The sequence below is a fragment of the Rhamphochromis longiceps genome, linkage group LG9, assembly GCF_057381845.1.
Source record: "Rhamphochromis longiceps isolate RC_006_pf linkage group LG9, R_longiceps_female_GT1.1, whole genome shotgun sequence".
Classification (NCBI taxonomy): domain Eukaryota; kingdom Metazoa; phylum Chordata; class Actinopteri; order Cichliformes; family Cichlidae; genus Rhamphochromis; species Rhamphochromis longiceps.
In genome coordinates, this window is record NC_140565.1 from 25,843,020 (window position 1) to 25,858,889 (window position 15,870).

The following is a 15,870-nucleotide window of genomic DNA, read 5'->3' on the forward strand; positions in this document are numbered from 1 at the left end:
TTGTTAGAATGCAAATATTTCTAATTCTTTACAGACTACTCACATTTGTGCTATACTGGTAACCGTGTTGGCTTCCGCACAGAAAAAGCACTACTGTGCTCAGCAGCAATCAAGAGATTTCTTACTGCCGAGTTTCCATTCCACATCGGTCTTCCACGCCTACATTTTCACGCCAAATGTCACTCTTATTGTACAAAACCTAATTTACATCAAAGAAGAAAAAAAAAGAAGCAAAAACTAAATTGTGGTTTAGAGAGAATGCATTTGAGAGCTGAATCATATGCTACACCAAAGCTATTTTTTTCTTTATTTTTTAAATGTGTGGAGTCTTACAAAACATCAAGAGTGCATTATGTACTTTAACAATGTTTGATTGGCTCACATGGTACCAATCAACTGGGCTCTTGGCTGTCTGAGGTCAGATGTCAGACCTTTACAGCCAGTAATCTCTGCCACGCTGGAATGCATAGTAAGTGACATTTAAGCATCCTGCAGGAGATGGATGCGATTATGAACTCTGAATTACTCAAACACAGCCTTCTGCAGTTACACATTAGCATCTCTAACTGATAACGGAAAACAAATACCAGTTATTCTGGTCCATATTTATGGCTGATTTAACCCGTGAGAGTTTTCATAAAGGCTGTGGATGCACGTTTAGATCAGCTGTGCCTGTTGTCCACCCTGTGTTGAAACGTGTCTACAAGGGGTGGTGGGTAAGAGGAGGCGGAGGGACTTTAATTTATTTCAAGAATAGATTCAGATTTGGCTACAGTCAGGGCAGAACGTGCTAAATCAGCAACACTGAAGCCGTCCTTCGGCATAGCTGCACTTTGGGAGAAAGTGGCCAAAGCTCTGCTGGTGTCGGCCACAGCTGTACTCGAGGGAGCTGAATGGTCATTTTCAGTCTCTGTGGTGGCCGAGCAGCTGGGAGAAAGTGGGACAGAGGTGATGTCCTCGAGCTTGTTGTATAGCATCCTCATTGTCTCAGGGATGGACATACAGCTGAGTGGAGAAAAACAAAACAACTGAAAGTTCCTAGAAGGAGTGGAGCTAAAATTCAGTACGGCAACAAGACAAATCCCCTCCTCTTACAACCCAGTTGTTGAAACAGTCTGCTACCAGATATCTATATTCTTAATAAAACATGCAGGAACTTTAAACAGAAAGCAAATCACAGGTAAATAAATGTGCAAGGTCACAATGTGTTAGTAGAGACGGCAGTGGGACACAGGCGCTGTAAAGGTTAAGTGCCGCAGCTCGGTGGGAGAATGTAAACGCAGAGGAATCGGGAGAATGTGATGAAGACACATACTGAAGAGAGTTTAATCTATAGTTGTAACACAAACAGCAAGGAAGCTGCTGGTATGTTAGCCAAGCATTGTGTTGAACACACAGTTTAACCTCTTAATTAAGAGCATCTTTTTTGTTGGCGTGTGTAGCATGTTTGTAAATGTAGGATGAGTACTAGTGGTTGAGAAAGAGTTACTGTAATTCTACCATGTAATCATGTGCTCACATTTGTTATGCTAGTTAAAGCTGTAAAGTTTAGACACTGTTCAGGTAGCTGATGAATGAATCAGCATAATAAACTACATTCAGTTACTCTGCTGCACACAGATCTTCATAATGCAGAATTTCTGTACATTGTTACACACACTTGAGTGAGTAAATAATAATCACATTTACACCAACATCTGCATGTAAGCATGGTTCTTAAAGACAGAAAACATACCTCATGATGACAGAGGAGAGGTATTCATTAATGGAAGGATCACGTGTATTTGCTCCAAATAAGCTGCAGGTAATCTGGTGAGGTTTCGGTACATTCACCAGCACTGTGGGCACAAATCAGTTTAAATTACACACCACATTCCTTTAACTTGTTCATTTTCCCAAACTGATATTACAACCAGGTTTTTTTTTTTTTTTACTTAATTTGCCCATCTACCACCATGTTTATAGCCAAAAAACGAACCCTGCAGGAAATATGATGACGTTCAAGAAACCAGGCTGAGATTACTTGTACTTTGTGGCATGACACTTCGTCCTGCTGGAAGGAGTCATGGGTACACTGGTGGACATTGCTAGCAGCAACACTCAAGAAGGCTGTGACATTTAAATGATTCTAAGGGGACCACAGTGTGTCAAGAAAATCTCCTTCACTACTCCACTACCACCCCCACCACCCTGAAACTGGAAATCAGAGCCATGCTTTCAAGTTGTTGTTTTCTAACCCTACCATCTGAATGTCACAGAAAAAAAATAGACCAGGCAAACTCAGGCCAGGCAATGTTTTTACAATCTTCCATTGTCCAAATTTGATGAGATTGTGCAACTTTAGCTTTCGGTTCTTAACTGACAGGAGCAGCACCCGATGCGTCATCTGCTACTGTAGCCCACCTGCTTCAAGGTGTTCTGCATTCAGAGATGCACTTCTGCATATCTTGGTTGCAACAACTGGCTATTTGAGCTACCATTGTTTTCCTATCAGTTCAAACCACTCTGGCTATTCTCCTCTGACCTCAACAAGGTGTTTTCACCCAGAGAACTTCCACTCACTGCAGTCTTTTCCCAGACCATCCTCTGCAAAACTTAGAGATTTTGCACCCTGACACCAAGACAAATTTCCTTATTTGTGTACAAACTTGGCCATAAACATGATTCTGACTGTGGTGATGTCAAAAACTCCCAGTAGATCAGCAGTTTATACTCAGACCAGCCCAATTGGTACTACCATGCCAAATGAAGAGTCACTTAAACCATATTTCTTCCCCATTCTGATGTTCAGTTTGAGCTTCAGCAGGTTGTCTTGACCATGTCTTTATGCCTATATGCATTTGATTATTGCATATAGGTAAAAAAAAAAAAAAAAAAAGATATATTAAAAAGGATAAACTTTTAAAACAGCTAATTTTTTCCCAAATTTGAAATGAACTTAATGCTCACAAACACCCAGGGAGTCAGCGTCAGGTGGCTGGAAGGTCACAGAAAAGCTGCTGTCAGACTCTGGAAGGACTTCAAAATGCAGGCCACAAACTGAACCTGGTAAGATGCATAAATGAAGCGTTACATATTTTAAGCACAACAATGTTTGCTGCCCACTTTACACCATCTCTGTGTCGACCGGTTTTGTAATGTAAAAACACTCCTACCTGGACTGGCACAGTGAAATATGAAACAGCTCCTCAGCAGGGTGTTAATGGCACACTGGTGGCGCAGCAGCTCCAGCAGGGCTGGGACATGACCAGGGTGGGTGAAGGGAACACTGTCCACCACAGCCCCCCTGTGGGCAGGCACATCCCATGCAGCTCCAGGGAAAACATAACTATGCATCACACCACCAGGAAGAGTCTAGATGAATAAACATTGATTTTTTTTTTTTTTTTTTTAAATGCATAAATTACATATTAAATACAAACCCCTCTTTTACCTTTTCCACTTATAATAAATAGTATCCTCATACCACTGTAAAAATCATGTTGCTTTCGCATGTCATCTCCCAGGAGCTGTTTGCGCTTAATGAATCTCTCATGAGAAGCTTGGGTAGGGGTGCCCACTGCAGGTCAACATCTGGTACAGTCACATGTAGGAAATAATCGGAGACAGAGCAGCAGTAATGAGCAGGCTTTTTGTTTCATGTCCATTTCACAAAATACTCATGAAAGCCTCCCTGACCTGTAATTTGGCTGAGCTTCTTTACAAAAGACGGCGTCACGGGCATAGCTGGCTGCAGTTTAAGCAGGAAACAGGCAGGCAGCATTTCATTTGGCACCTCATTCAGCGGAACAAACACAGGATAACTGCTCCAGGACACAATTGTACTCCATTAACACCAACGCTAGTGACAGTCAGACTCACTCATAAATGGAAAATGAAACGTGTCCCGCTGGGTGAGAGATTAAAAATCAGAAAGCAGGCAGATACCCCTGAGGATCCAGCTGGGGAGGCTGAGGGACCACAGATGCCATCTGAAGCTTGTGGGTCACATTGCTGACAACTACAGTAACCTGGGCGGCTTGAACAACTGGATTCAAGTCTGTCATTTGAGGAAAATCTATTACTTTTAACATCTCCGATGACACCTGTATTGAATGAACTGAATGAAAGAGAACGCAATTTATCACGTTTTTAAACTCAGAAGCTTACCTGACACCAAAGTTTTTGTTCCATTGGTTGGAGGAATAAAGAACCGCATGGTGAAAGGACAATCTAGAACAGGGATGTCAAACTCATTTTACACCATGAGCCAAATTCAGCCTAGTTTCCTCTTAATTAGGCCAGACCAGTGACACTTCCCTTTCTGTCAGTGTAAATACATTTAACTTCAATTTGAATGACTTTTCTATAATAGACAGTGAAAACTTTTACATCACCTAATTGTTTATCTATTACTTTGTGTGATGTGGTTGACTGTGGGGGAGGTGTTTATCAGAAGGAAAGTTGTAAAACTTGTGAAAATAAAGTTTTACATCTTTCACATTTTCTAAAGCCGTCCAGTGGGCCAGATTGGAGTCATTACTGGGCCAATTCTGGCCCCCGCACCTTATATTTGACACTCTTGATCTAGAATTTAATTTGCATAATTTAAATACAACCAATTCAATATACAAGTGTAACTATACCTTCTTTTCCCATGATTAAATCCCCTATCCTGCCATTGTTTATCAAGTCCATTTCAGGGTCAAAATACTTTTGTTCCCTGAAAAGAGGAAAAAATACAAAAAAAACAAAACAAAACTGCAGTTTATATGAAGAGCTACAATTATTTACTCTCCTGATCATTTTATATACATGCGTTTTGGTTTATGAAATTTAAATTGAAGCACTGAACAGGAATTCATTTTGTTTTAAGCAGACAGACTTTTGGAAAGTTGTTGCTTTGTCACACACCTTGGCAAATGAGCGATTTTCCATAAGTCTTTCCCAAGGCACTGTAGAGATGCCAACAATTTAAATTTAATTTCACTGGAAAAGAAAAAAGGGAACACATGGCTAAATGATCACAAGAGCCTCAGATTTATAAGAGCTAAAGAATATTTGATAAGCTGAGGTAGGCACTTGTCTCCAGGGATGTTGTACTGGGCAAAGAGGCCTTGTAACTTCAGGGAGAAGGCGGCAAAGTTTTTGGACCTGTGCACCCAGAAAGCAGCACAATCAGCAAATAGAGCTAAAACCATTAGTGCTGTCATTATGCTCTTAAAAAAATTTAGTGGATAATGGCACTGCTTACTGCAAGAAAAATGTAAATTTAAAAGCAATCCATTCCCTTACCTTAGCAGCTGAAGCAGGGATTCACTGGGCTAAGAGACAGTTTTATTTTATCAGCATGATTAGCAAAAGGTGAGAAGTTCTAATGACTTGCTGGAAACAGCACAGTCCACTTACAACAGGGGATTCTCCGTGAGGGACCACCTTCACCTCCTCCACTTCACCACACGGCAACAACAATACCTCAACGTAGAATAAATCAGCTGATAAATAGCACGTGGCCTCAGCAAAATGAAAACTCATCCTTGGGAGAAAAGATTCATATGGATAACAAGGTGTCATCACAGTAGATTAATAGAAAAACAGATGAGGAAAGATATGAGTCTAAAAAGCAAAAACAAAGCCATGGAGGTCAGTTTTATACCCTTGTTGTTTTGCGATAATCTCTAGGCGGAGCTTTGTGGTGTTGATGGTGCACACTGAAACATAACGAGATTCATTTTACTTATGTAAAGTAAAAATACTTCAAAAAAATAAATAAATAAATAAATAAAAACACATGTTACTCACATACCGTTTGATTCTTCCTGGAGTTTTTCCAGGGATCTTTCCAGTGGCTTACGGGATCTGGATTCATCTCTGGATTTCTCCTATTATAGGAACAAAGGCGAGAGACAAAGAAAACAACAAGGGACTGTTTGTATGGCAAAAGCAAAGTCTTGTGCAAACAGCCTTTGGTCCTGTCTGCCCATCTCACCATGCAACACAAACTGCATGACACCATCTCAAGGAAAACACTGACATTTGCATGCTTTTCATACTGGGATGTGTGTGTTTAATGAAACAAATGTTTTGGAACTAGGAGTTTGAAATTATTGTACTTAATTTTTTTTGAAGAAGAAGAACCCCACTTCTTCACAAGTTCTCTTTAAGATCACTGCTGGAAGAGAAATTGATAACTAGCCCCAGATGCCTTATCCCTTTGGACCACACATCACTTCAGACCACCAAGCAATCACATTTCTTCAACACACTCCAGAGACTGACCACTGCCAAGCTCCACTCCACATTAATCCAAAAGTATTATCTACCCTGCTGCTCCACCCATGACAAATCTAAAGAAAACTAACCAACCCTCTCTTCTACCCTCTCTTCTCACAGAGGCCCAGCATACAGATAGAACAATAATAATAGTGACTGCACAGAGTACAGCCCGTTTGCCTCATGTCAGTGCTTGAACTCTCAAACCTCTAACCAAATAATATACATGTACAAGAGGGACATCCTCTATTTAAGAATCAATAAATAGTGCAAAGGAAAATTAATTAAGCCAGCAGTAGTGCATGTCTGGCCAAAAGGGATGCTGTTAAAAAGTGGAATCAAAGCCAATGCCATAAAGATAACCAACAACCCACAGTCAAACTACTTTGTTTTGATTTGAAGGCTTTACTCCATACACTGTACCAGGTGCTTGATAAGTAAATCCAAGTAGGTTAAGTGATACCAGTCAATGCAAAAAAAGAGAAGAAGAAGAAAAAAAAAAAAAGACCGCTGATCAAAAAAAACAAAGCCGTGTGTGTTCCAGGATGAATGATCTCATTCTGAGTGGATAGCCACACCATTTCACACCACATTATCATATTAGCAGAGCCATGCACTAACCAACCACATAACGCAACATACCCCCTTTAAACCCCAAACAAAACAAAGGAGGGGGTCTTAGTTTAAATTAGAAATAAAATGAGTAATCTCTTTTGCGTAAGACGAGATTTAAAAAAAAAAAAAAAAAACCCTAACCGTACAACTAAAATGATTCAAATAGACCATTTGAGTAGAGGCATTTTCATTTTTATTTAATGAAGTCTGCCTCACCATACACCTTCGGACAAGCTGAAAAGTGTCAGCCCAACTCTTCTCTGCAAACTTCAAACACAGCTCTGGAATTGTGACCCTGTCCATCATCTAAAGCGTCGAAAAACAGGAGATAGATGGGAAAAAAATAAAATTAAACTTTCTTCCCATTTTAAGATGTTTTATTTACATTTGCGCATTTTTTTTTAACTTAAATTGTGTGTTTATTTAGTGAGAACACTATATTCAAACCGACATACCTGGCATGTGGAGGTCTCTTCACTCTTCTCCTTTTGAACAAACCTGCCACTATTTATGCGGATTAGCCAGTTAATCAGTTATGTGGTACCTTTCATCCGCTGTTCCTAATCTGCATTGTACTGTATGCTCAACTGCGAGGGTAATTATCTGATATGTCCATACCCGGGGCTATATTTTTTTTTTATCTGAAAGAAAATATTACACTCACACACTAAAGTCAAAGTGAGACGCTGTGTGCTTCTCCCAAGCAGGCGGGCGTTGTCAGTCGGAGCCAAGCCCACAGGACGTGCAGTCAGTCTGCTGCTAACAGCTACCAGCCGGGTCTCTGGAGTTAGCTAGAAAGCTAGCCATGAGCTAACAAGTAGCTAGCTGAGTCTTTTCGTTTCGCCACCTTAAATTCCGCTTCATCAGACCTTTTGCCAAGGTGAGTGCTGTTTATTTTTGGATTTGTGTTAATACAAGACATGGTACTGGTGCAACGGACCCTGCTTGTCTTTCAGTTTTATTAGCGTCGCATCATTTAGTTATGATTAGCTGCTCGCTAGCCGTTTTTTCCCCTTTACCCCCCCCCCCCCTGTGTGTCCACACTCGCCCTCGCTAACGAGGAAGCTACTGAGTTTGGAAGCAACGAGCGAACATCTGTTGCAGAATATCCGCTTTTAGAGACGTGTCTTTCAGATGTTATCTTCATCCTGAAATGTTACTTTGATGTCAGGTGGCATTTACCTGCCCGGTAGCATAGTTAGCTTGTTAGCCACATTGCCCAGCAGTCAACCAGCTAAGTTGCTAATAAGTTAACGTTGTTGTTAGGGACGTGTACACTGACATTTGCTGTGCTAGTTTCTTTTATTGAAATAGTTGGTTAAATAGTTGATTTCTCAGTTCATGTTATGTATAGATTTTTGTGTATAGTATTTTTGTTTTTTTGTATTCTTGGTGTGCTTATGGTGTGGCGTCTTGTTTGTTTTTTATTTGCTAAATAATGACTCGCTGACTAATTTGTCTAACTGGTGTATTGACTTTCCACCCACATTTGTGCTGATGATTGTAAACTGAAGGCATAGTATTGTCTCTACAGTCTCCCTGTCTTTACATAAGGTGACTTGGGTTTGTTTAGAAATTGTTGTTAAACGCCTCTCCAAGCCCAGAACGACTGACTCGTTAATAGTTCCCTTTTCACTTCCACTCAAAACAACTTGTTAAGAGATGTTTGCAGCTTTAATAGATGAAAGTAAAGCAACATTCCTTCAGTTCTTTATAGTACTATTGACTTGCAGTAAATATAAACCTTTTATGTTAATTTGTGTAGTGACGAATTGGCTGCAAGCCCATGCTTATCCCTGATTCCCCCCCCAAAAGGGTTTGTGTTGGCCTTTAGGAAAGGGCTTGAACACACATTTCTGGACAGTATGCATTTTCTATAGTGTTCTTGGACAGTCCAGTATGGAAAAGAGGCCACTCAATGGCTTTATCATGTGTCACATTTTATCCACTGTTGTCAAAGACATATAAAGTACTACCAACTTTTCAAAACTTGTCTCCCTTTTCTTAGGGCAGGTTCACTTAAAACTGTTCTATTAGTGGAATTTGTGTGCTTTATTTGTAGTTAACGTTACCTTTTCTGTGCTATTGACAAGCAGTATTTGGTCCTCAGGCTCCAATGTGTATTTGTAGTGACACTTGGCTGCCGAAAGTACTGCACCCACAAGGCGCCTTTCTGAATTGGTATTTGTGTTTCGGTATTTTAGCAACACGCAAAAGAGGTTTAAGATTATGTTAAATGTACCCTTTTGCTATGTTGTAGATTGGCCAGTGCATCTGTGATGTGAGGGTCATGTTTCGACCAGTTTGTTTGGTATAACCTTAACAACTGTTTTTACACAGGAATTAAAGAGTTAGTTTCTTGGGAGAAGTTAGGAATCCCTTTGCTGGACTAGGCCTAAAACTGATTCAAACAACATATTCATAAATCTTTCAAATCTTTGTGTACCTTCAGACATCTGAGAGGGAAAAATTAATAAATAAAATCGATTAGTAAATGTCTTTGCATGGACAAGAAAATTATTTCTTGTCTCTTGTATGAGGAAATTATGCCAGGGGTAATATTTCTACCAGTAGTAACTTGCACTTCTATTGCTTTCTCCAGCTTGTGTTTCACAACTAACCAAGATGTAAAAACAAAATGTACAGCTGGAAATTAGAGCCACGTTTACAATTTGTGTGATCTGATTTCTGTTACTTCTGAATACTTATGGCCTGAATTGTTAACAGGTCAAGTGGTATTGCGGTCGCGTTTGTAAAGAGGAAAGTAATACTGCTTAAGGCAGTAAGGGATAGGTGCTATTTGCACAGGCAAATGGCTTCAGAGCAGAATTTATAATGAAAATAAATTTGCATTTCTAATGCGTCAGTCTTGTGTCATGACAATGTTTCCTGCATTCTTGTTAAGCTACCGAGAATCATTCTTTTGTGCGACGTCTCAAGTCTAATTGTAGTTTCTGCTTTTTAGCCTTTTATTGGTTTGGGATTTATTACCATGATGACTGTGCAATCAAAATGCAGAAATGGAACCTGGAGGCACTGGAAAATATGATGCAACATCTTTCTCCTTTTTTTCTTTTCTTTTTTAAATTCTCCACAGGAACTATCATTCAGCCCTTTGTTGGACCTGCAGTCTTTGGATCTGATTTTTGCAGTCCTCACATTTCACAATCCCTTCCCGCCATCTTGCACTTTCTCCCTTTGATACTTGCATCTCTCGGTACACAGAGCCATGGCAGCTGCAAAGCCAAAAGGGCAGAACTCTCTAGCCCTTCACAAAGTGATAATGGTTGGCAGTGGAGGAGTGGGCAAATCAGCTCTTACACTCCAGTTCATGTATGATGAGGTGAGCTGCTCACATCACAGTACTCAACTGAAATTCCAGTTTTGAGGTTTTAATAAAAAAAACTCTGGCATAATGGATCTCTTTCTGTTTTCTAGTTTGTTGAAGACTACGAGCCCACTAAAGCAGACAGTTACAGGAAGAAAGTGGTGCTGGATGGAGAGGAGGTGCAAATTGACATCCTTGATACAGCTGGGCAAGAGGACTACGCAGCCATCCGGGATAACTACTTCCGAAGTGGCGAGGGTTTCCTCTGCGTATTTTCCATCACAGAGCTGGAGTCTTTTGCAGCAACAGTAGACTTCAGGTGCAGCCACTTAGATTCTTTTAATGAAGCACTTACCCATCCATTAGGATGTAATTAAGCTATTCTTCTTCCTTTGCTTTTTTGATACTTCATCACAACTCAAGGTTTTTCTTCCATCAGGTTGACTAGACTCATATGAGTAAGGATTTTGTGCATTTACCATGCAGCGCTCTGTTTATTTACATAATTCACGGCTGAATGAGATTTCCTGTTCATTTTGCAGAGAGCAAATTCTGCGAGTGAAGGAGGATGAGAATGTGCCCTTTCTCCTGGTTGGTAATAAGTCAGACTTGGACGACCGACGGCAGGTTAGCGCAGATGAGGCAAAGGCACGTGCAGAGCAGTGGGGCGTGTGCTACGTGGAGACTTCGGCCAAAACTCGTGCCAATGTTGACAAGGTTTGTTTAACTTGCTGAACATAATAATTCCTTCCTATGCTGACACCAAGCAAAACAGACACATAAACACAGAAATGTGAACACTTGTGTTTTTTATGTTCTCCTGTTAACAGGTTTTTTTCGACCTAATGAGAGAGATCCGGGCAAGAAAAATGGAGGACAGCAAAGAGAAAAACGGGAAGAAGAAAAGTAAAAGTTTGGCCAAGAGAATTAGAGAGAGATGCTGTATTTTATAGTCGTTAGAGGGAGCAGGCTCGCTGCTTATGTACATACGCATTTCTCAGACTTTTGCTTTTTTTTTTTAATTTTAATTTAATTTAATTTTTTGTGCCCATACCTGACCATGACCTTCTGTTCCTGGTTAACAGGACATCTGACCATGTGTCAGGAAGTAGTAAGGTGGCGCTTCATACACCATTTATAGCTCTAACTTTTTATGTGCTGACACTCCAAATAATTTATGTACTCTCTCTCTTTCTCACTCTGCCCACATTACAGAGTGTAATAATTCAGTGGTGTTTTTAATTTAGACCTAAGCTTGAGAGGCTAAGTCCTGAAATGTTCCAAAACTTTTCATTGTAAAGTCTGACGTGTGTGTGTGTGTAACACACATATTAAGAGAGCTGTGCAGTGCAAGTTGAAAAAAAGATTTAAATGAAAGTCTAAGCGCCAAGGTTTAAACAGGGAAGATGTAACTGGAGCTCAGTACTGGAAAGCCCCAATCCCTTTTAATTAATCCACCATCTTTGGTAAGAAGGGTTAGTTAACAGACTCGGCAGTGTAGTGTCAACCCAGAGTTCATCAAGAGCCACAGAGGAGATGAACATTGCACTGAGCCTATGAAACCTTTCAATTAGAAAAAAAGTTTCATTATCAAAGCTCGAGACAAAATTTGATGCCATTCCTATTTGTCGTTTTACACCTCAGTTTTACTACGTTGTACAGTTAAGTATACTTCTTTTTAGTCGTGACGTCAAACATTTCCCTTCTTCTCCTCTATCATATCACCCAGTGTAAGATAAGCGCACTAATGTTTCCACTAATCTCTCCCCTTACCCCACAGACTTTTGAGTCTTCTCAAATGCACAATGGACATTAATTGTTACCCTTGAATCTGTGAGGGATTTTGCAACACTTGAACTCTTTTTCAATTCTAACATTTCAGAAGTTTTACCTCACTTGGCATTGTCTTTTTTGCGATAAAGGAATCCCTGGTGCTCAGATAAAAGGTGATTCCATAACACTACATCCCTTACATGCTGACACATCTTAATTTTAAAAACAAAGAAACACATTGTAACATGTAAAAAATGTCTTTTTTCATTTATAATTTTTCCTGACATTTAATCTGCAAACTTGTATCTCCTTTTTCCTTTTGTTAAATGGAAAAGTCCTTAATTGGAAAGCTGGGGTAAATTAATGAATAGATCATTTTTAAGGCATGAAATGAAAATGAGACTGCAGGCTGCATAGACGTGAGGTGATACTTGTCCAAAAAAAGTTTTAGTCGCCAAAGAAAAACGCTAGCTAGTACAAACAAGTGCCCACTTATTATTTGAAGTGAATGACAGCTTGCTGTAACGAGCATCAAAAGTAAGCACTACAGTCTTTGCAAAAGTCAAAAGGAGTGTCGGGAAGCGTCGAGATTTCAGTCTGATTCGCCTGGGGAAAGAAATGCAAGGTTATGAGGGCTTTAGTAATTCTTGTGCAGTGCGTCACTGTTGCCTCTCTGTCCATTGTGAATGTGAAACATCCCCTCATACTCATCCTGTTTGCCTGTAATCTTAGACTGCCAATGATTTGCAGAGTTTAGAGGTCACTGGCGTTCTACTTTGCTACTTTTTGTGCAAGGCTACCCTGTGTTACAGTGCTGTAGTAACATGCCGAATGTGTTCATTTTATCTTGTAGATGGCATTTTAGAGGCAAAGGTTGAAACAGTGTATAGAAATTGGCAAATTGAGAATGCATAGACCAAAATACACTGTGAAAACTGCCCCTTGTTTCTTAATTTATGACTGAGCCTTTTCTTTTCTTTTCTTGTGAACAATATAATTTATTTTTAGTAACTTATTATTTGTTTTTAATATTTCAGTAAAGTTAAACAGCCACATTGAGGTTGTTGCCATTTTTCTCTCTGATTCACTACCAATCGTTAACTTAATAAGCTGCTCACCATTTACACTAAAAGATTGCCACAACCAATAACGTGCCCAACACTGGAGTCTATGCAAAATGTTTGCTGTAATTGCAAAGAGGAAATGTGAAACTTGGAAACAGTTTAAAACACTGACTGGGTCTAGAAACTATTGAGAACTAGAAGCACTTGAGCTGGAGCGCCATTTACAGATCTGACTGCAGTTTGGAAAAAAGTGTGTCATCCAACAGCTATGAAGCTTTCTTTTGTCTGTATGTTTGTCTTTTTAATGTGCGTTTATCATGCAACTCATGTCTACAGCAAAGCACATAGTAGGAGGAGTTGGACTTTAAAACAGTAACGTGAGGTGGCATCAAACTGATTGGTAAGCAGTTTATTCTAATATATGTCCTAAGGGCTAAACTCCAGTACACCACATAATGATTGAAACGCCCTGAAAGTTAAAGTGCCACGCACAGAAACTGGAATGAGCATAAAGATCCCAGTTTATTATTACTCTCCTTCTTTAGCTTGAGATTATTACATTAACCGCATTGTGTCTTCATTGTTGAGGATTACAGAAGCTGCCCTACATAAAGTGACTACCGTAATGCTTGCATACTATAACACTGGCTAAACAAAGTCTTTCTTGTTTCAGTTGTTTGTTGTGGGTTTTTGTTTATTCAAGGAGACATCATTCATAATCATTCTACTGCTGTTACTTTGTTTCCACATATTAATTTAATAGACTTGATAGCCCGAAAAATTTCAGTGAAATACTAAAACAGATGTTTGTGTGAACGCTATGAGCGAACTGTCCTACTGGGTATTCAGATAACTTGTTTTGCCTTTTCTATACCCTTGGAGTAAAAAAAGAAATCTATAGGTATCTATGTAATTGATTGGATGGTTGTATGTATGCCATCAGTTAAATGTTTCCTTCATGTTTACTTATTTTTAACATAACCACTAATGTAGCCTATCTGTTTGTGAATACAAGAGGTGATGCTTACATTTCAATTCATTTTTTTTGTGAGTTTGGAAATGGCAAATAAAGTGGACATTACTAATAACACTTTGTGTATGTTCTGTGTGATACGTTTGTTTTTTGCACTGAACAGGTGAACTTTGAAGTGCTGTGTTATATGTATAAACATGGATAATCTCTATCTCCTTACCCTGATCTTTCTTAGAGGAAAAGCACTATCTTAAGGTCATAAAACAAGCTCTTGAAGTGTCTAGGTTCTTTCTAAGCTCCTTAGAAACTCATGAAGTCTTTCAGCAGGCCTGTATTGCCAGGAAAATAGCAAGACATGTCCATAAAAACACACCACAAAAACACTTGCCAGAAAATGAAAAAGTAACATTTATTGGTGTCTTTGTTGGATAAATAACAATAAAAACAGGTAAATAAATATATTTGTCACAATTTCAGCTTGTGCATTTGGTTTAGAGAAAAACGTAAAAAATTGCTTTAGCTTTTAGGTATCTTTCTCGTGTTACACCGTGTCTTTTTTTTTTTTTTTTTTTTTTTCTTTTTTTTAAATGACATCAGAAACAGCAGTATGCGACATTACGTGATGGCAGAGCTTCAGTTCATCCTTTGTCATTTTTTTTTTTTTTTTTTTTTTTTTAATAAATAGGACAGGGGGAATGAATGAGAGAGAGAGGGGGAGAGAAAGAAAGAAAACCAAAGGGGAGAAGAGACGGTGAGAAGGGGGGGGAAGAGAGAGAAAAAAAAAAAAAAAAACTCCTGGGTCACCTGTATGGAGAAAAAAAACAAAAAAAAAAACAAACAAACAAAAACAAACAGAGGAGACAGCAAACAACAAAGAGCAACATAATAATAGAGAAAACAAAGCACCATCACAATAAACTAGCTAGTCATAGATATCAGTATTTACTAAGTAATAAACGATATTGTGCAGCACGCAAGATAGACAGCGCACAGTGTGCTTTGAGGCAGCAGCCAAGAAAGCTTTAGTCCGCGTCTGTGAATACCCATGTGTGCATACCTGTGTGGATCAGCATGCTTGCATTCCAAAGGTTTCTCCATGTAATGATCTGCTAGGGAGTGTGGGGGGGGCCACAGCCCCGTCCTCCAGGGTGTGAAGCGGGTATGGAGGAGATCAAAACTCCAGACATCCAGAGGCCCCCAGAACACAAGAGACCATGGAAGACCAACAGAGGGGCAGCCGCGCCACTGTCCCAGTAAGAGCTGAGGAGAGTCCCAGATGGGGGCTCGCCCAGCAGCCGCGGAGCAGAAGTCAGGGGGAGTTGCAGTGACGCGCCCGTGAGCTCCGCCGGCCCCCAGCTGCGCCTGAGTGACCGAGCCCTAGGCCGAGAGGCCGGGGGCACCCCACCTCCAAAGGGGCCCGAGCGAGCCCCAGGCCCCAGGCCCCGACAAGCGGCCGCCAAGGAGTGAGCCGGTGTGCACCCGGACGCCCACCCCCAGACACAAAGAACCACCAACACACCGACACCTGAGGGAGTCCGCCACCGGCAGGGGAAGTGGTGGTGGGTGGAGATAGGCCTCCAAACCTTGGAGGGCCTGAGGTGTCCCCAGAGAGGTGGCGTCTGATACCCAACCTGACATATAGACACAGACATACAGGCACACACAGACACAAACATCCATTCCCACCCTCATGCTCTCATATGCACTCACTCCACACTCAACCAACGTGGAGACAGACATAAAGAGACGCTGTACACACAATCACACTCCCCAAGCGTACTCTACAAACCGGGTCTAGGTACCCTTGCCCCTGGAGGGGGGAATTGCACCCAGACCCAGGTGGTGTTACCCTTTTCCCTGCGGTG

General features: G+C 40.4%; 2 protein-coding genes across 4 annotated transcripts; one reads left to right on the forward strand and one right to left on the reverse strand.

The window, feature by feature from the left end:
- Positions 1-282: 282 nt before the first annotated feature.
- Positions 283-7,462, reverse strand: med1l (mediator complex subunit 1-like). Of its 2 annotated transcripts, none has more exons than XM_085419046.1 (17): positions 7,323-7,462; positions 7,084-7,173; positions 5,786-5,861; positions 5,636-5,690; positions 5,389-5,515; positions 5,275-5,303; positions 5,062-5,133; positions 4,894-4,968; positions 4,626-4,702; positions 4,150-4,212; positions 3,928-4,039; positions 3,679-3,803; positions 3,467-3,573; positions 3,156-3,354; positions 2,956-3,045; positions 1,736-1,838; positions 283-1,005 (listed from the first exon to the last, which is right to left on the reverse strand). In XM_085419046.1, exons 2-17 carry the CDS (start codon positions 7,171-7,173, stop codon positions 738-740), a joined length of 1,668 nt encoding a protein of 555 aa, XP_085275172.1. In that variant the 5' UTR covers positions 7,323-7,462; the 3' UTR covers positions 283-737. The 2 variants fall into 2 exon arrangements, with proteins under 2 accessions (XP_085275172.1, XP_085275171.1); XM_085419045.1 differs by having other exon boundaries at positions 2,950-3,045.
- A 145-nt stretch (positions 7,463-7,607) lies between these two features.
- Positions 7,608-12,399, forward strand: ralaa (RAS like proto-oncogene Aa). Of its 2 annotated transcripts, none has more exons than XM_085419047.1 (5): positions 7,608-7,747; positions 9,965-10,210; positions 10,306-10,514; positions 10,738-10,912; positions 11,026-12,399. In XM_085419047.1, the coding sequence occupies exons 2-5, from the start codon at positions 10,097-10,099 to the stop codon at positions 11,146-11,148; spliced, it is 621 nt and encodes a 206-aa protein (XP_085275173.1). In that variant the 5' UTR covers positions 7,608-7,747; positions 9,965-10,096; the 3' UTR covers positions 11,149-12,399. The 2 variants fall into 2 exon arrangements, with proteins under 2 accessions (XP_085275173.1, XP_085275174.1); XM_085419048.1 differs by having other exon boundaries at positions 7,610-7,747; positions 10,093-10,210.
- Positions 12,400-15,870: the final 3,471 nt, after the last annotated feature.